Genomic DNA, 21,576 nt, shown 5'->3' on the forward strand with positions numbered 1-21,576 from the left:
AGGAGCAAGATCTGTCTGGTAGAATACAATATCCATATGTTACCCTCGTAATGTCATTTTACCTTGTTCTTTCAACCAAATGTATCAGATTTCTAACTGCCCCTCAATATGTATAAAACAGATTCATTTTGCTGGCTCATCTTGAGAGTTCTGAAATGATGTTCCTTACAGATATTGTAAAAATATAAATATTTATTCATGGCTGCCATGTCTGACCACTCCTAAGACAGTGAGACCATACTAGACATTCTAACACCAGGGCAGGTATCGTGGGTACCAATTAAACTATATTACCTGTTACTCTTAGATGTGGGTGGAGGGGTATAAAATTGTAACGCCTGGCAGCCTCAGATTCTTGATACTGATGTGCTGAGTATCACAATTTCTTTATTTCTAAAATGGCAAAGTAAGATGAACCCCAGTTCCTATTTCATTTTGACTTATACAGTGGCCTGACACAGAGACCCACCACGCCTTAAAGAGTATTGCTTCTCGTACAAATTTCAACAAAGCCTCAACATTGTTTTATGGAGCTAAACACACACCTATTTAATCTAGCAATTCCATGCCAAGGTATTTACCTAAGAGAAATGAAAACATATGTCCGCAAAAAGACTTGTACAAAAATAATCATAGCAGCTTCACGTATGACTGCCAAAAATGGAAATAACTCCATTGTCCATTTAAAGGAAATTAGATAAATTGTGTCATACTAACAAAACAGAGTACTATTCAGCATTAAAAATAAACGAACTACTGATACATGCAACACTAAAACCAATCTCAATTACATTATGTTGAATAAAAGAAGGCACAGAAATACCACAGAAGAGAACATACTATACAATTCCATATATATGAACGTCTAGATCAGGTCAAACTAATTTACGGTGAAAAAAAAATCAGAGGAGTGGTTTCCTCTAGGGGTAGTTAGGAGTGATGAGGGACAGGGGAGATATGCCATAACAGAAATGTTCTATATCTCGATTAGGGTGTGGGTTACTTCGGTTTGCCAAGCCATTTGTTCCCTGGTCAAATTAGTCAGGGTTCTCCAAAAAACAGAACCAATAAAGTATATATAGAGAGAGATATGTGTGTATATACATATACACGTTTATATACATACATGTAAACACTTAAACATACATAGTCACATTATTTAATGTCTTTGTGTTTCAGTTTCTCCAGCTGTAAAATGGAGATAATAAAGCATCTACCTCAGAGGGCTGTTATGAAGAGTAAATAAGTTAATATAAGGTACCTACAACAGCGCCTGGTACATAATAAATGCCTAATAAACATTCAAAAACCTGTGTGAATCAACAGAGGAATGTGAAAACCAAAAGCTATATGAGCACACACAATAAGTGTTAGCATTTACTGTTAATTTTTTTTTTTTAATGTTAACTATTTGTGTGGCTCTCACTTAGACAGTTCTCTACCTGGCCTTGAGACTGACCTTAAAAAAGATAAATCCCTGCACTGTGGCCATGGGGAGGCTGTAACCCTAGTCTGTCCTACAGAACTAACCCAGGAGCCTTGAGCATTCGTGGAGAGCTCAGAAGAGTCTCTGAAGGCCATTACTTTATACTTTAGGAAAACAGAGATGGATGGTTAGTCGACCTTGGAAGGCCAGTGAAATACCACAATAAGCTGCTTCATACTGCTCCCAATAGCAGTGAAAACCAGTGTTCACAAGGGATCTACTCAGAATATCCCAGAGCTTTTCTGTAGCTAAGACGGCAGGGCTCTTGGCAGTCCTCAAAACTCTCAAGCAAAGAACAGATTTGAAATCTCTGGATTTTAACCAAACAGACCAGAAGGTGGCAGAGTAAGGGCTTACTGGGGGAAGGGAAAAAAAGCATTTCAGAGAGAACAGTCATTTTCTATAAATTCAAGTCTAGGAAACGAAACTGAAAACGGGCTACCTTTCCCCGACTTGCTAGTTTTCAACACAGCCATTTCTGAGACACACCCTGTTGTTTCTGAGCCAGTTCAAGCTCAGACTGAGGTAAAGCAGAGAATAAACTTCCACAGAAAAAGAAAGGAAATGGTTGTCTCTAACATCGCTGAAGGAAGAAAATACAGACGTTAGATGTTTTCTGCACCAAAATACATGGTTTTCTCTTTATTTATGCAGAAGAAATTTGAAAGACAATCTGAGTAAGTACAATATTTATTATTATTATTATTACTACCTATAGCGTGTTATTGAATAGGAAGGAATCTTTTCAATTAGAAAATTGAAATATACCCCAAAACCAAAAATAATATTTTTAAGCTTAGAAATTCTATTCATTGCTGTGACAGGAATCTGCTTTATAATAGTTGAAAAATGAATCATAACATTCCAATAAAAGATGCCATCGTAAACTAAAGGCACTTTTATTAATGAAATCCCCCAAGGAATCTGCAGCATCTTCAGAAAGAACATATAATGAAAATTTAAAGATGTACTTTACATTAATTAAAGATACCTTCCACCACCTACTCTAAGAAGTAGGTGGCTGCCAGAAAATAAAACTCCCCGGTAGCTTCTCAGACATTAGTGTCAGATGATATATAGAGACAGACAGATCTGAGACAGAGAGACAAAAAAAGAGACAGTGGTAGAGACAAAGGCAGAGAGAGACAGACAGGCTGCTACAGGAAGTCCTTGAAATTATGGCAGCTATATGCTTCTGCTAAATACCTGGGTTAAAAATCTGACTGCCTCCAAGGTAATACCTGATCTGCAACTCTTTTTAGAAAAGCTAACGAACCTTACATTTAACCCTACAGTTAATAAATATATGTGGGTTCGATTGTGTAACAAATTGTTTTCTTTTTTATACTGGTTGCTAAGATGCTCAGAACCAAAATTTTAGGCCGCTTCTAGTATAGTATATGAAATTGAAAATAGTTATTTTAGGCACTAACTTTACTCCATGGCCTAACCTCCTCCTAGCTTCCTTCCCCTTAATTAGCCTTCCCCCTGATTTCTTTACCCAAGGGTTTTCATATATGTATGATCCTGGATCACTTTCTGAAAACTATTCTGGAACAAGGGAGGGTATAAAGAAATATGTGAAATATTTCTGAACAGTAGCATAAATGGGCAAAGCACAGATGTTAAATAGAAATCATTTCTCTAGCATATATTCTCCAAGAGTATCATCTTCAACAGTTTTTTTAAAGTAAGTTTTGAAAGGCACAGCCAACAAGTCTCGGATAAAGGCTTTAAAGGAAGCAATGTAAAGTGCAAGCTATTCAACCATAATTTAAAGATATTTTCCCTATTTAGAGAATACAGTCAAAAGTCAGTCCTTTTTTATTTGCTCACATTCCCAAACAAACTTTCAGGCCCAGGTCCCCATCCACCTGGCTTTATGTTTGTATTATATGTATATGGTATGCAGCTCATGCATAAATGAAATAATTCACCACTCAGTCTCATAATCTGATTTTTGAGGTATCATTTAGGAGACAAGGGCTGAGTTTGTAAAACTGTGACAATGTCAGGGAGACTCTGGGAGAACTACACTGGTAGGATGGGGCAAGAGATAGGGCATAAGAATTCTAGGTATGAGGACTCAGGAGCCTGAATCCTGCCAGGAGCAGAAGGATCCAGGTACCCCCTGCTTTAAGTGTTACAATACTGTAGGTGCAACCGAAGTGAGCTGTACTTTTATAGAGTAGAGTAGAGGAGGCTTAGCAAATGGACACATGGAAATGACTCAGATAGTAGTTATTAAAGGAGGGTGGGATCAAGTTTTAGACAACTATAAAACCAGTATGAATCAATGGTGGCTTGTAAAAACAAGCTATTCCCGTAATCTGAGGCTGCAATAATAAATCTCTAGTAAAACTTTAGGACTTCAGATGCCCAGAATTGAATTATCTTTATTTGGTAACATACTGTCATCTTTTTCTATGCGAGTACCTCTTTTATTTCATTCATTTGTTTATCATGTATTTTGAAGGTATCATTGGCTTTTTAAATAAAGTATAATTTATATGAAATGAATAAATTTTAAGGGTACACTTCTATGAGATTGTTATGTGTTCATCAGCATAACCACTGATGAGATCAAATTATCAATCTTAAAAATTGAACAAAAAAAATTGAACAAAGGTTATTGAGCAGCAAATCACTTTATTTGGATATAGCAGAGGAATTGCAATTTGGGACATGCAAACTATAGCAAACCATAGGCAAGTCTAAAGAGACAAAGGGAGGTCAGCTTATGGGGGGGGTTCTTGGAGGATATTGGGGAGGGCTGTTTTAACAGGAGCCCATTGGTGGGGAACAAGAGTACCAGGTCGTGGCAGTTTCTTATTGGCAGCAAGTGGAAGGCAGTTGCTATTGTTGATCTCAGTATGAGTCAGCAGGGAAGAAATCTTCCTTCTTCTTGTTTGTTATAAAAAACAAGTGCTTGAGAACTCTCCCTTCATGGCTTCCCAGCTCCATTTTGAATAAGGTTTCTTTTATTTGTTTTCACAAAATATTTTTATCACACCATTAGTTTTCCTCGTTCCACTTCCCAGAAAATATCTTCCTACCAAAAGGTAACCACTATTCTGACTTCTACTACAATAGATTAATTTGTCTGTTCTTGAACTCCATATAAATGAAATCCTACAATATGTTTTCTATTGTTACAGGCACATTTAACGTAATTAAAACTATCAAATAGTTTTGGCTGAAACAATTTATAATTTCACCAGAAATGTATGAGTGTTCTATGGACTCCACCTCATCATCAACATTTGGTATTACCAGGCTTTAATTTTAGTCATTTTGCTAGGTATGTAGTATTATCTCACTGTAGTTATACTTTGCATTTCCATGACGGTTAAAGATTTTGGAGCACTTCTAGATTCCAATTCATCACATCCATCCATGTGACTATCAAAAGCCCCACTAGTTTCTTTTCCTCCCGGTAGGCCAAGGTTAGTCCTCAAGCTTGTACATCAGATGTCTAGACATTCATCTTACATAACTGCAAATTTGTATAGTTTGATCAACATCTACCTGCCCCTTCCCCCTTCAGCCCCTGGAATCCACTGTTCTATAAATTTCACTTTTTTTTCTTTAGATTCTACGTATAAATGAGATCATACAGTATTTGTCTTTCTCTTTTTCTTATTTCACTTAACATAATATCCTTCATGGCAGACTTCCTTCTTTCTCATGGTTAAGTAATATTCCATTATATATACATGTGTGTGTGTACCACATTGTATACTACACTGTGTGTATATACATATCACATCTTCTTTATCTATTCATCTTTTGATGGATGCTTAGATTGTTTCCATATGTGAAAATGCTATAGTAAATATAGCAGTGCAGAGATCTCTTCAAGATACTCATTTCATTTCATATTGAGTGAGTTGTGGAAGATTGGTTTTTTTTTTTGAGGAATTGGTCCGTTTCATTTGGGTTGTCAAATTTATGTGTGAATAATATTCCTTTATTGTCCATTTTAAGTCTAAAAGTTTCAAAATGATATCCACTGTTTCAGTTCTTTAATTAAATTTCTTGAGGTGACACTGGTTAATGAAATTATATAGGTTTCAAGTGTACAATTCAATAATACATTCTCTGTATACTGCATTGTATATTCACCACCCAAAGTCAAATGATATTGGTAAATGTGTCTCTTCTTTTTTATCTTTTTCAGTCTTGCTAGGAGTTTGTCAACTTTACTGATCTTTTCAAGGAAACAGATCTTTGTTTCATTTTATTATATAACTTTCTCCATTATATTTGTTTTCAACTTAATTGATTTCTAGTCTTTATTATTTCTTTCTGCTTGTTTTTGGCTTATTTTGCTCTTCTTTTTCAAATTTTTCTAGGTCTTTGTGGCAAGAGCTTATTATTTTGAAATTTTCTTCTTTTCTAATATATGCATTTATTGCTATAAATTTTCCTTTTAATACTGCTTTGACTGTGTCTCATAAATTTTTATATATTGTATATTCATTTCCAGTCACTGCAGTGTATTTTTTTATTTTACCTGAGACTTTTTTTGGGTCCATGAATTATTTAGAAATGTGTGCTTTTAGTGTTTTCCTCTTACCTTTCTGTTATTAATTTCTTATAAGATTCCATTGTGGTTGGCAAATATATTCTGCATGATTTCAATTCTTTTAAATTTGTTGAAGTTTGTTTTATCATTTAGGATATGGTCTATCATAGGCACTTAAAAAGAATGCTATTCTGCTGTTGTTGGATAGAGTGTCTGTGGTTTGAAATCTGTTAGTTGATGGTGTTGAATTCTTCTATATATGTCCTCACTAATATTCTGTCTAGTTCTTCTACCGATTGCTAAAAGAAATGTGTTGAAATAGCAAACTGTAATTAGATTAGTCTGAAACTGAAAAGTTCTCTCAGCGATTAAATATTTTGCAAATTCTGGTTTAAAGCATACACTTTTAGGATTGCTGTGTTACCTTTTTGGATTGACCCTTTTATCATAATATAACATTACTCAGTCTCTGGTAATTTTCTTTGCTCTGAAGTCTACTTTATCTGACATAGCAACTCCTGTACTTATTAATTAAAATTTTTATTATATACCTTTATCCATACTTTTACTCTCAACCTACCTATATTATTCTACTTCAAGGGAGTGTCTTATAGATGAGGTATACTTATGTCATGTTTTTAATCCAGTCTAACAATTCTATATTTTAATTTCTGCATTTAGGCTATTTATATTTAATGTGGTTATTGATATATTAATACTTATATCTACCATTTTATTTTTTGTTTCTGTTTGTTCTCTATTTTTAATTTCTCTGTCTTAGTTTCCTGACTTCCTATTCATTATTTGAAATTTTTTTACAATTCCACTTTTATCTGCAGTTTTTTTTGTGTATCATTTTGTACAGCTTTTTCTAACAGATGCTCTAGATGTTACATTATATATTCATAATTTATGACAGCCTAAGTGTGTTGTTGTATTTGAGCAAAGTGTAGAAATCTTTCTTCCCATATATCCCCTTACCCTATCCACTTATGATATATTTATTTTAAGTATTTCCACTACATATATTCAAACCCATATCAGATAGTACTTTAACAATCAAACATAATTTAGAAAATCAATATTTACCAGTATTTTTGCTTACCATGTTATTTTTCTCTTCCTAATGTTCCAAGGTTCCTTTTCTTACCATTCCCTTTCTGTTTAGAGAACTTTAACCATCATTTTAGAGTAGGTCATGTAGGTTGCACCACTTTACATTCTCACTAACAATGCACAAGAGTTCCTTCCTATTTCTCCACATCTGTGCCAATACTTGTTATTTTCAAGGTAGTTTTTTTTTTTTAGTAGTTATAACAGATGTGAAATGATACATCATTGTGGTTTTTTTTTGCTTTCCTCTTATGATTAGTGATGTTGAGCATCTTGTTTGTGGGTCATTGTATATCATCTTTGGAGAAATGTCTATTCAAATCCATTGCTCAGTTTTACATTGGGTTATTTCTTTTGTTGTTGTAGAGTTGTTGGAGTTTTTACTATATTATGGATATTACCAGTTATATAATTCACAAATATATTCTCTCATTCCATAGCTTGCCTTTTCATTCTGATAATTGTGACCTTTGATGTAGTTTTGTGTAGTCCCACAAAAGGGGCTTACCTTATTTATTCTTTTCTTCCAAACTTTGTTTAATAAGTCTCTCAGCTTAGTATTGGAATTTCAGCCAATCTCAGGCTAATTATCTCCAAAGTTTGAATGTGATATATAGCTTTTTCCTTTTAAAAGGTCACATCACATTGAGTATCCCTGTCATAAACATACTGTCATGTGGATCCCCTTTTATTTTGATCTACAGCTGTGAGAGAGTAATCATCAGGTACCTAAAAGCAACTGTTGACAACATGCTCCTCTAGCCCACTCTTTTTATTTTTCCTTAATTTTTAAAAATTTTTCGATTGTAGTTGACATACTATATTATATTAGTTTCAGGTATACAGCATAGTAATTACATTTATATAACTTAAGTTCATTGAGAATCCTTATAACCAGTGTTTTAAACTCTGCACCTGGTAGATTGCTTGTCTCCATTTCATTGAATTCTTTTCCTGTGGTTTTGTCCTGTTCTTTCATTTAGGTCATATTTCCTTGTCTCTTCATTTTGGCTGCCTCCCTATGTTTTTTCTATGTATTAAGTAGTTCTTCTATGTCTCCTGGTCTTGGTAGAATGGCCTTATGTAGTAGGTCTTCCATGGGGCCCAGTGGCACAGTCTCCCTGGTCACCTGAGCTGAGTGCTCCAGGTGTGTCCTTTGTGTGGGCTGTGTGTACCCTCCAGTTGTAGCTGAGACTTGATTGCTGTTGCAACATCAGTGGGAGAGATTCACCCTCAGGCTTACTGATTGTGAGAAATGGCTGTGACTACAGCAGACAAGGTGCTGTGCACAGGCTGACCCCTCAAAGAGGAATTTGTTTTAGCAGGGTTCTGGTGCCTACCACCGTTCGGGTGTGTCATTTGTGATGCTGGTTGGGTGCTCCATTGTGGCTTGGAGCCCACCAATGGATATGGCCTCCTGGGAGGGGGCTCTGGTGCAGGCCAAGGTCAGCTACTGCCTGTGCCCTGCCTGAGGCCATCTGGTAGGAGCTATAATGTGATTTGCAGGTCATTGCCACCTGTGCTAGGCTTGGAGGCACCTGAAAGAAGCTCAGCTGTTAACCAAGGCCAGTGGCTTACAGCCACTTAGCAAGAGGTAAGGGGCACACCAAGGACAGACACTGCTTGTCTGGCATTTGTGAACCTTTGAAAGATTTCAGGAAAGTCCGCAGGGCAAGTTGAGCAGAGGTTCATCACTGAAAGAGGTTCTTGCTGATCACAAACTGTGTGGGAGAGGGTCTGAGGGAATCACCAGGGTGGGGCAAATGGTGTTAGCCAAGTTTAAAAAGCATTCAGATTTGGTGCCTGCTTGTGCCTGCTGGATGGGTGGAGAGAGAGCCCAACACAGGAAAATGTTGCCAGCACTTCTGAAAATGGCTTACTTTAAAGACTGGTACACCTAAAGCAATTTTACCCCCTCCACTCTTTTTTCTTCCCAGATCACTTTAAATTTAAGCTTCTTGATCTCTATAGGTCATATTACTGAAAGAAACTAAATCTAATTCATTTTGTAGGAGGCATTAAATGTTCTAGGTTTCTCATTGTCACAGTGTTGTAAGAGAGTAAAATTTCCACCAATTGTTTATTTTTACTTATTTTTTATTAATGTATCTGTAAAATATGGCTTTTTGTTCACTTTCTATGCATATAGGAGTTACTAATAATAAAATAATAAATAGTAAAATAATAAAAAAATAACAGCTTTAACCTTAGACCATTGCTCTGGCTTCTTTATGTCTGGAAGGGAAGGGAAATCCTAATCCTGAATTTGTATCTACCAATGGGAAGAAATATCTCTGTGAATTACTTTATACAAGTGGGCCTATGCAGTCTGTTATAATTCCCTAGGCTTATCTCCTCTGTTAATTTGATTTCTCCATGAAGAAGTCATTGGAATGATGTACATTTTGGAGCCATTTCTGAATTGTACTTAAAGCTATTATTATTTGGATTTTGTTTTTTCTAACCATTGCTATTTCTGTAACCCAGACTGACATTAATTTTCCAGACAGTAGTGTGACAATTTACAGGCCAAACAGTAATGCCATTTTTTTTTTTACTGTCCGCGTATCAGCTATTATCAATTATTATATGAAAAATTAGTTTAATGTAACAGTAGCCTCAGAGTTCACTACCCAGCAAGCTATCCTAGAAGTCTTAGAAAAGAATGGCTCACACATTGAATTAAGATGCTTAAGGCACATGTCTTATTATATCAATTAAAACATACAAAACAAAGAGCAGAGAGAAAAAGATAGGTAACACACTTTGAAGTCTGTCCAAGGGGGATCGACAGATAGAATATGTCCTGGTTAAGTAGCATACACTTGCTCTAATCAGAGAGGTGAAGAGGGGCACATATGTCTGATCACAGTTATAGCTTATCAATAAGCCTAATAAGCTACACTGAATTTTATTTATGTTTCTTGAGCAGAGGGCACAAAAGATCAGAATGAGTGTCATTAACAGGTGACCCAATTATGACCTTAGTAATATCAAGTGCTTCAACTGTTTCATGAATATTTAACACCTAATGGCCCTTCTATTCCCTTCCTATGTTTAACAGGCACATCGCCTACTTAATCTACCCCTACCATAACATGATTCACAAACTACTTGCTTCTATACTTACTTTCATATATCTTCCTTGTTTCATACATCCTTCTCTATTTAGTTTCATATATCTTCCTTTGTTTATCTTATTTTCTATAGCAGAACTGAATATTTTAAAATAATATAGCAAAAACCATTAACGAAGAAAACTAAAAGTGTATAAGACATATATAACCCATTATAAATTAGTTTATTATCTAAAATTTTACTTATAAAACTATCAAATTACTTTTTTTTTCTTTTTTTTTTCTTTTTTTTTTGGTATACAGGTATCAGAATGGCAGAGCAATGGAACCTACCAAAAAACACAGATGAGTGGACAAAAGAGGATGTAAATTGCTGGTTAGAAAGTCAAAAAATTGACCAAAAACACAGGGAAATCTTGACTGCACAAGATGTGAATGGAACAGTCTTGAAGTGGTTAACTAAAACTGACCTCATCGATATGGGCCTAACACACGGACCAGCTATCCAAATAGAACGTCTATTCAAAGAACTGCAGAAAACATCCTCCGAAGATCCTATTCAGACATGTAAGAGGAAAAAAGGTAGTAAAAATGTTCCTAAAACACAAACTTTGATGCAAGAGGAAAATGGAAAAACTTCAAAGCAAAAACAAGAGGATAAAGAGAAATCAGATATGGCTAATGCCTCTACAATAAATACAATTACTAAAGGTTCTAAGTCACTAAAAAATGAATACATGGAAGATGAAATAGAAGACACAAAGGAAAATAAGCCATCCATGGAACTGACATGTGCATCATACCCTTTTGATGAATTCAGTGATCCATATCGTTACAAATTGAATTTTTGTCTACAGCCTGAAACAGGACCACTCAATCTCATTGATCCAGTACATGAATTCAAAGCTTTCACAAATACAAACACAGCCGCAGAAGAAGATATTAAGATGAAATTTAGCAATGAAGTCTTCCGATTTGCTTCAGCTTGTATGAATTCACGAACCAATGGCACCATTCATTTTGGAGTCAAAGACAAACCCCATGGAAAAATTGTTGGCGTGAAATTCACCAATGTCACCAAGGAAGCCCTCATTGATCACTTCAATCTGATGATCCACCAGTATTTTGAAGACCATCAAGTCCCAAAAGCAAAGAACTGCATTCGCGAGCCAAGATTTGTAGAAGTTTTACAGCAAAACAGTATTCCATCTGACAGATTTGTTATTGAAGTGGATGTTATTCCAAAACACTCTGAATGTGAACATGATTATTTTCAGATTAAAATGCAAAATTACAAAGACAAAATATGGGAACAAAGACCAAAATTCTCAGTCTTTGTGCGAGATGGGGCCAGCTCTAAAGACATCATAAAAAATAATGCAGATTTCAGAGCATTTAAATTAGATTTAAAAAGACTAGCAGACGCTAGGAAAGAAGCAGAAGCAGAAGGAAAATGTAGAGTAAAAACAAGTAAAAAAGAGACTGATGGACCAAAGCTTGTTAAATTGCTGACAGGAAATCAGGATTTGTTAGATAATTCATACTATGAATGGTACATTCTTGTAACAAATAAATGCCACTCAAATCAAATAAAACACTTAGATTTCCTAAAAGAAATTAAATGGTTTGCTGTACTGGAGTTTGATCCTGAATCTGTGAGCGAAGGAATAGTCAGAGCTTACAAAGAAAGCCGAGTAGCAAACCTTCACTTGCCAAGTCTGTATGTGGAGGGGAAAACCACACCAATTGAGAAGATTTCCAGTCTGAATCTTTATCAACAACCCAGCTGGATTTTCTGCAATGGCAGGTTGGACCTTGACAGTGAAAAATATAAACCCTTAGATCCAAGTTCCTGGCAAAGAGAAAAAGCATCTGAAGTCAGGAAATTGATTTCATTTCTTACACATGAAGATATATTGCCAAGAGGGAAGTTTTTAGTAGTATTTCTATTACTCTCCTCTGTGGATGACCCAAGAGACCCCCTCATCGAGACCTTCTGTGCTTTCTACCAAGATCTGAAAGGAATGGAAAATATATTGTGTATTTGTGTACACCCGCACATATGTCAGAGATGGAAAGATCTGCTCGAAGCAAGATTAACAAAACAACAAGATGAATTATCAAGCCAATGTATTTCTGCTTTAAATCTTGAAGAGATAAATGGCACTATTCTTAAACTAAAATCTGTGACTAAATCTTTAAAGCGATTTTTGCCATCTATTGGCTCATCTACTGTCCTTCCAGAAAGGGAAGAAGATATCATGACCGCTCTGGAAATTCTGTGTGAAAATGAATGTGAAGGTACACACTTAGAGAAGGACAAAGATAAATTTCTTGAATTCAAGGCATCAAAAGAGGAAGACTTCTATCGAGGTGGTAAAGTATCATGGTGGAACTTCTACTTTTCTTCTGAAAACTATTCTTCACCTTTTGTCAAAAGGGATAAATATGAAAGACTTGAAGCAATGATTCAAAACTGGGCAGATTCTTCTAAGCCAACAAGTGTCAAAATTATTCATTTGTATCATCATCCAGGCTGTGGTGGGACTACCTTGGCTATGCACATTCTCTGGGAACTAAGGAAGAAATTCAGATGTGCCGTGCTGAAAAACAAGACAGTGGATTTTTCTGACATTGGAAAACAAGTGACTGATTTAATCACCTATGGGACAATAAACCATCAGGAATATTTACCTGTACTGCTCCTTGTTGATGATTTTGAAGAACAAGATAATGTCTATCTTCTGCAGGCCTCTATTCAAACAGCTGTAGCTAATAAGTGCATTCGATATGAGAAACCTCTCGTGATCATCCTAAATTGCATAAGATCACAGAATCCTGAAAAATGTGCAAAGATGTCAGATAGTATCGCCCTAATACAACAACTATCTCCCAAAGAACAGAGGGCCTTCGAGCTTAAATTGAAAGAAATTGAAAAGCAACATAAAAACTTTAAAGATTTTTATTCCTTCATGATCATGAAAACCAATTTTAATGAAGAGTACATAGAAAATGTGGTCAGGAATATCCTGAAGGGACAAATTATTTCCACCAAGGAAGCAAAGCTCTTTTCTTTTCTGGCTCTTCTTAATTCATATGTGCCCAATACCACCATTTCACTATCACAGTGTGAAACTTTCTTAGGAATCACAAACAAGAAGGCTTTCTGGGGAACAGAAAAACTTGAAGATAAGATGGGCACCTACTCTACAATTCTGATAAAAACAGAGGTGGTGGAATGTGGAAGCTACAAGGGAGTGCGCATTATTCACCCTCTGATTGCTGCTCGTTCACTAGAAGAATTGAAGAACAGCTATCACTTGGATAAAAGTCAAATTATGCTGGATTTGCTAAGAGAAAATTTGTTCTATGATCTGAGTATAGGAAGAAGCAAATTTTTTCAAGATATGCAAACACTGCTGCTCACAAGACAGCGCGATGAACATGAAGGTGAAACAGGAACTAGGTTTTCCCCATTCATTGAAGCGTTACATAAAGAAGAAGGGAATGAAGCAGTTAAAAAAGTATTGCTTGAAGGTATTCATCGGTTCAACCCAAATGCATTCATTTGCCAAGCGCTGGCAAGACATTTCTACATTAAAGAGAAGGACTACACCAATGCCCTAAAATGGGCAACTCAAGCAAAAAACATAGAACCTAGCAATTCCTATATCTCGGATACAATGGGTCAAGTCTACAAAAGTAAAATAAAATGGTGGATAGAGGATAATGGAAAAAACAGGAACATTTCGGTTGATAATTTAACTGAACTTTTGGATTTAGCAGTACATGCCTCAAATGCATTCAAAGAATCTCAACAGCAAAGTGAAGATAGAGAGGATGAAGTGACGGAAAGGTTTTATCAGAAATCAAAAAGGCGATATGATACTTATAATATTGCTGGTTATCAAGGGGAGATAGAAGTTGGGCTGTGCACAATCCAGATTCTCCAGCTCATTCCTTTTTTTGACAACAAAAATGAACTATCTAAAAGAGATATGATTAATTTTATATCAGGAAGTAGTGATATTCCTGGGGATTCAAACAATGAATTTAAGTCAGCCCTCAAGAACTTTATTCCTTATCTAACTAATTTGCAATTTTCTTTGAAAAAGTCCTTTGATTTTTTTGATGACTATTTTGTCCTTCTAAAACCCAGGAACAACATTAAGCAAAATGAAGAGACCAAAACTCGGAGAAAGGTGGCTGGATGTTTTAAGAAGTATGCAGATATATTTGGTCCCTCAGAGGAATTACAAAACAAAGATCTTAGATCAAAACTTAGTTTGCCACTTCAAGTAGAGCTGTATCGGAGAAGCCTAGAAGTTTTAAAAGCAGACAGGTTTTCTGGGCTCTTGGAATATCTCATCAAAAGTCAAGAAGATGCCATTAGTACCATGGAAGATATAGTGAGCAAATATACTTTTATCTTCGAACAAAGCACTGTCAGAATCGTGCCAAAGGAAAAGCAAAATTTCATCTTAGCCAACATCATTCTCTACTGTATTAAACCTACCTCCAAAATAGTGAATCCAATTAAAAAACTGAAAGCTCAGCTCCGAGAATTCTTACAACAAGTAGGACCGACTTATCAGTTTTCAGAACCTTACTTCCTAGCTTCCCTCTTATTCTGGCCAGAAAACCAACAACTAGACCAAGATTCTAAACAAATGGAAAAGTATGCTCGATCACTCGAAAATTCTTTTAGGGGGCAATATAAACATATGTATCGGACAAAGCAACCAATTGCATATTTCTTTCTTGGGAAAGGTAACAATATGAACAGACTTGTTCACAAAGGGAAAATTGATCAATGCTTTGGAAAGACACCTGACATTAATTTCTTGTGGCAGAGTGGAGAGGTATGGAAGGAGAAAAAAGTCCAAGAACTTTTGCTTCGTTTAAAGGGACGAGCTGAAAATAATTGTGTATACATAGAATATGGAATCAATGAAAAAATCACAATACGCATCTCACCTGCTTTCTTGGGCCAATTAAGAAGTGGCAGAAGCATAGAAAAAGTATCTTTTTACATGGGATTTTCCATTGGAGGCCCACTTGCTTATGACATTGAGGTTATTTAAGAGCCTGATCTTGATCTTCTCTCTACAAGAATGTAGTCTTGGTACCACCTAATTTTTTTTTTACCCAAAATCTATACTTTAAATTTCCTCTTACGTATGTTATGAGTCCTACACAGACTGTAGTGAAAAAGAAGGCGTGAGAAATATGGAAAGTATCAAATACCTTCCTTTATTTGAAAAACACCATCAAGGACAAGATAAAAAAAGGAGCTATGTATGGAATTAAGAGAGGTGAATGTAATATATCTGCCACACAGACCCGCACTAGTTTCCCCAATTACTCAATCAAGTCATGGACTGAGGAAGAGAAGAACTTCCAGAAGGACTTTCCTGTCAATTGTAAAAATTTTGCAGAATAGGAAAAAATAGCTATGATTTTAAGACATTACAAAATCTGGAAAATAATTTCACAAAAAAAGCAAAATCTTCTCAAACTGAGGAGCAACATTTATTCTTACCGAGCAGACCAGAAATGTACCACGCACTCAAGAATCTTTCAAAGCAGAGAACCAACAAGTTCTCTGAAGGTCAGAGTCATAGAAGTCAGCAGATCTTGCCAAATAATTGAACCTGAATCTGATCAAGCCTCTTGATGTTTCTTCCAGTTGAAAGAAAATACAGATGTTGGTTATGCTTCAAAGTAATTCCATGTTTGGAGTATGGGGATGGTGAAAGGAAAGTAGAGATGCAGAATAGCTGCAAGAAGACTGGACCTGCGCTAACAATGGCTTCGTGATGCATACATGGGAGTTCATTATACTCTTTTCCTGTGCTTTTGAAATTTTCTGTTAAAATTTCTAAAACAAAAAATGCAGTTTGTTTTTGTCTTCACAATTACATTCAAATTTTTCCCTGGGAGAGGTTTTTCCCTTGCTCCTGCATGAAATTTCAGTTCCATAACTGACCAGCTATCTCTTGGTTTAAAAAAAAAAAAAAAAAATCCTCTGGCCAAACACAGTAGTTTCAATTTAGAAAATGAGAATATCCAGCCACATTTCCCTATGGGGCCACTTCCCTCTCTGCCCCAGGTTTCAGTCTCCTCTACACAAAATGATCTGTTGGATTCCTCTTGCTTTCCCCACGTGATTCTTTTAAACTAAAATCAAACCAGTTTAAGCAGGTACTCTCTTTCTCCCATGACCTCCCTTGGGTGCATGGGAAACATTCATGGATATTTGCTCTACCATTGGTAGGAAGTACAACAAATTTCCAGTCTTGGGAACAACATGCCCCACAAAGTCAGGAGGACACAGGTCAAGAACTCCAAGTAAACTTCTTGTAGACAGTTCCCTTCTGCCCTTGCCAGCCCTGCTCTCTAGGCTCAAGATGAGATTCTCATGGTGGTTGGGAGAACTCTTGCCAAAAGAGGCTCTTAATAAACCCTGTCTTCCTCAGTGCCAGCAGAGGGCAAACTACAGCCTGTAGACCAAATCCAGCTTGTCTTTCAAATAAAGTTTTATTGAAACACAGCCACACTAATTTGTTTAAGTACTGGCTTTGGCTGCTTTTGCACTGCAACAAGAATTAAATAGTTGCATCAGAAACCTTATAGCCCACAAACCTAAATTATTTACTATCTTGTTCTTTACAGAAAAAGTTTGCCAACCCTTACTCTATGCCATCAAGTCTTATGTCTTTATTATAGGTCAGTTGTCTAACTGGTTCCTGGACATGTTCTTTGAAAATACGCATTTTGGTTTATCACCTAATTTTGGTATCTGATATCTATCATTTTAGGGCCAAAGTTAAAATTTAACACCCTTTTAACTCAAAATTCTTTTTTTACATTATAATAATCCAGGTTGACTTTTCCAAGGAATGGCAGAGTAATAAACGTATGTGGGTTTTTCTTTTGCAAATTAAAAAACCAGCCCAATTATGCTGGATAAATTTGAAAAGCACATTTATCTATCATAATTCTCTTTACCCATTTAGCTTTATATTTTCCTTAAGTCCATAGAATTAATTTAGTCTTGAAAAATAGAAAATTGGGAAAGTGAGATTTAAACATTAAATCTCATTTCAGATAGAACTTCGAATAAGAAAGCACCAGAATTTTTTTAAACTGTCCCATAATCATTGATTAGGTCATATAATACAGCAGTTTCCCAACTCAGTTTTCAAAAGAAAATGTTAATTAACACTCCCAAAACAAATGGTGATCTGAACAAATGATCGTTGGAAACTACAATATTCTGCTCCTGGCTATTTGGAATGTGGATTAGCAAAAAAAGTTCTTAGAAAGTAATACCAAAGGGAAGGTCATTTATTAAACGAACTAAATTATTTTTATATTATTTTTAAATCTCTTGCTCCTCCAAAGGTATCCTTGCTGCATGATCAGGAGTGTACTAGAAAAAAGTTCATATGCACTGAAATATTTATAGATTTCTTTTCACCTTCTCTATTGTCAAAAAATCCAGCTTCAAGTGAAATATGTGTACCATTGTTCTTTTCTGTATTTTTAAAACTCAAATGTGTATGTATACCATCATTAAAATATTATAGCCAAGTTTCCAACTCTAAGGCAGCCTTTATAGCCGGACAGTCCTACATCGCCACTGAAAACCCTCCACATAAGTAAAAAGGTGAATTTCCTTTCATCAGTGGAAGAAGGAAATTGTTCAGTTTGAAATTCAGAAATCTATCCTTTAACGAAATGCTATCATCATCTATTCCTAGTTGTAGGAAATAAAGTTTAGGTCCTTTTTTTAATGATTCACCTAAGATGATGATCTGCGAGCATTAAGTCCTAGCAGGAAGCAGATGGTACATTTAAAAAGTCATTAATTGAGAGTTTAATAAAATAACTATTTACAAAAGTATAAGTAGGGTTTATATCAGGGATATAAGCTGACTGAACACTCAAAAATTAATCAATTACCAAAAATTAATCAACTATCATATCAACAGGCTAAAGTAGAAAAATCACGATTATATCAACTGATAGAAAAAAAGCATGTGATGATACAGAATACACATTCGTGATAAAACCTCATAGAAAACTAGGAATAAATGAGGACTTCCTCAATTTAATAAAGGACATCTACAAAACAAAACAAAACAAAACAAAACAAAACAAAACAAAAACCCTACAGTTAACATCATACTTAATGGTAAAAGACTGAATGCTTTTCTCCTAAGACTGAGAACAAGGTAAAGATGTCTGCTCTTACCATTCTTATTCGGCTTTGTATTGGAAGTTCAAGCTAATGCAATAAGGCAAGAAAAAGGAAATAAAAACAAACAGATCAAAAAGAAAGAAATAAAACTGTTCCCATTTGAAAATGACATAATTTTCTAGGTACAAAATCCAATGGTATCTACAAAAAAAATCCACCTAGAACTAATAAATGAATTCAGCAAGGTCACAGGATATAAAATAAACAGACAACAGCCAATTTTCTTTCTACATATGAGCAGTAAACACAAGGACACTAAAATAAAACATCAATACCATTTATAATCACTCAAAAACTGAAATATTTAAATATAAGTCTAATGAAACATGTATTAACTTTTGCTGACACAAAATATCAATAAAATAAAGCAAAGATCTAAATAAACAGAGAGACACATCATGTTCATGGATTAGATTACAGCGGTCCCCAACCTTTTTGCCACCAGGGATTGATATTCCTATGAGAATCTAATGCCTGATGATCTTAGGTGGAGCTGAGGTGGTGATTAGCGCTGGGGAACGGCTACAAACACAGATGAAGCTTCGCTCGCTCACTGGCTACTCACTTCCTGCTGTGTAGCCCGATTCCTAACAGGCCATGGACCGATACCAGTCCGTGGCCCGGAGTTAGGGGTCTCTGGATTAGAAAACTCAACACAGTAAAGATATCTATTCTCCCCAAATTGATATATAGTCAATACAATTTCTATCAAAATCCCAGAAAAATTCTTTGTAGATATAGACAAGAGTATTGTAAAATTTACTTGGAAAGGTAAAGGAAGTAGAATAGCTAAAGCAGTTAAAAAGAAGAATAAAGTGGAGGAACCAATACCTGATTTCAAGACTTACACAGTGATCAAAGCTATGTGCTATTGGGAGAGAGATGACACACAGATCAATGGGACAGAATAGAGAACTTATACATTGACCCACATAAATATGCTCAACTAATTTTTGACAAAGTTGTAGAAAGAATTCAATAGTTTAAAGGCTTTTATTAAAAAAAAAAAAGGTGCTGGATCAATTGTACATCCATTGGTTAAGAAGTAAACCTCAAACTAAACCTCACATCTTATGCAAAAATTCACTCAAAATGGATCACATGTTTAGGTTTAATGATGTATTTTTTTCAACTTTATAAAATTATAAAACTTTTAGGAAAAATAGGAGAAAATCTTTGGTATCTAGGGCTAAGAGTTCTTAGACTTAATATCAAAAGCACCACCCACAGAAGAAAAAATTGAAAAAGTGGACTTATTCAAAATGAAAAAAATTTGCTCTATAAAAGATTTTATTGTGAAGATGAAAAGACAAGATATAGAATTAAAAAAAATTTATAAACCATGTATCTGACAAAAGACTAGTACCTAGAATATATAAAGAACCTTTAAAAGAAAAATACATCCACTTTCAGCTGTTAGCTGCTCAGGAGCAGGCAAAGCTAGCGGTGCTGAGCTGCACCTACTTCACAAGAATATTTCTTTTGGTGGGTTCCCTGGGAAGAAGATTCAACCAACAGCCTCCACTGCATGGGAGTCCAGGCCTGGCATGTCTCTGAGTGTGTGAGAAGTAGGACCAGCAGACAAACACTGATAAGGACATAGATGCTCCCCTGGCTACCCACTGGATCCAGAGGCCTTAGGGGTTAATCCAGATCCTCCAAATATCCTGAGGTTCTCTGCATCTGCAAAGTGGCCTTTTTTACATACCTGGAAAGACTGCTGTGAACCTTAAAAGCAAGTTTTGCAAATCTTCATCCAGTTTAAAGGAATGGCTTGTAAGTTTATTCTCCGAAACCTATATTTTAGAATAAGTCACAGTCCTCTCTATGGATCTTTCTGAAGATGAAACATTTGCAAAAGTATCAGAGCAAAACAATAACTCTCTGTAAATGATAAAAATTTTAAATGAGATGGGAAAAAATGGTGTAGATGATAGAGGCTTTGTTCATCCCTCTTGTGACCAAATCAAAGTTGTGACAGAAACATGGGGCAAACAGCAAGGAAAGTTGCCTGGTATCTAGATGAATGAAGCACTGCAACTAGGGAGAGAAATAATTAATCAACCTGCAACACTAGAAGGTAGGAGGGAGCAAAGATGTGAGGCTGCCCGGTCCCAAGCAGCCGGTCCCAAGCGGCTGGTCCCAAGCGGCTGAGAAGGACAGAAGCTATAGCAGCCAGGGGCTGCAGACATCTCTTAAAGGGGTTGGGTCCACAAGTGGACTTTGGTGGTGACGGACCTGCTCTGAGCACCAGCACCTGGTCAGCTGCTGGGTGGGGGCACCAGGGACTTACAGAGGGACATTGAGTTATCAAAGTGAGGGCCAGAGACGAAGATCTCTCCTGGGCAGAGGTGCCAGTGGTCTCCATTGTTTCTCTGTTGCGTCTTCCCCCTTCTCAGGTTGCAGACTCAGTGCTGCCATAGCTGAGACATAATCATCATCGAACTGGATAACAGAGGTCACTCTGCCCAGAGGATCCCCTGAAAATCCGCCTCCCCCATCTCAAAGCTCCATCCAAGCCACATCCAGATGTGTCCTCAGCAAGTCTGGTGCTCCTTGCTGAGCAGCGCCAAGATTTACCCTGGTGACAGCAGGCTTCAGTTTCTGGTGTGGTTTCCTGAGGGAACTATAAGCACTGTATCTGTAGATTGCTTGCTGAATCCTAACAGGTGGCTCTGGAGGGGCACAGGCTGGAGCTAAACTTGACCTATAGCTGAACCCCTCTTAGAACTGTGCCACTGGACACCTACTACACAAAGCCATGCTAATAAGAATAGGAGACTTAGAAGCTTCACTTAGTATATAGAAACAGACATAGAAAGGCAGCCAAAATGGGAAGACAAAGAAGCAGAAAACATATGAGAGAACAGAACAGAGATCCAGGAATAATGGAGTCAAGCAATCAAACAGATGCAGATAAAAACACTAGTTATAAATATGCTTAGTGAACTTAGGGGAAGCGTAGATGAATTCAGTGAGAACTTTAACAAAGAGATAAAAAGAACATAAAAATGGAAATGGAAATTATAAAAGGGAACCAGTCAGAAATGAAGAACACATTATCTGAAATGAAGAGTATATTAGAGGGAATCAACAGAGTGGATAA

The 21,576-nt window shown here is 36.1% G+C and overlaps 1 protein-coding gene across 2 annotated transcripts in view; it reads left to right on the forward strand.

Annotated features, from left to right (window-relative positions):
- The window catches only part of SAMD9 (sterile alpha motif domain containing 9), a 28,577-nt gene extending 11,814 nt beyond the window's left edge, over nucleotides 1–16,763 (forward strand). The window contains exons 1-2 of one of the 2 annotated variants that reach the window (XM_011363632.2): nucleotides 1,879–2,163; nucleotides 10,508–16,763. In XM_011363632.2, the coding sequence (XP_011361934.1) occupies nucleotides 10,516–15,288 (4,773 nt within the window). In that variant the 5' untranslated portion in view covers nucleotides 1,879–2,163; nucleotides 10,508–10,515 and the 3' untranslated portion in view covers nucleotides 15,289–16,763. Of the gene's footprint in view, nucleotides 1–1,878; nucleotides 2,164–10,507 lie in introns of those variants that run through there. The other variant, XM_011363624.2, reaches the window with a different exon arrangement.
- Nucleotides 16,764–21,576: the final 4,813 nt, after the last annotated feature.

Source organism: Pteropus vampyrus, unplaced genomic scaffold (genome assembly GCF_000151845.1).
Source record: "Pteropus vampyrus isolate Shadow unplaced genomic scaffold, Pvam_2.0 Scaffold4, whole genome shotgun sequence".
In the NCBI taxonomy this organism is placed as follows: domain Eukaryota; kingdom Metazoa; phylum Chordata; class Mammalia; order Chiroptera; family Pteropodidae; genus Pteropus; species Pteropus vampyrus.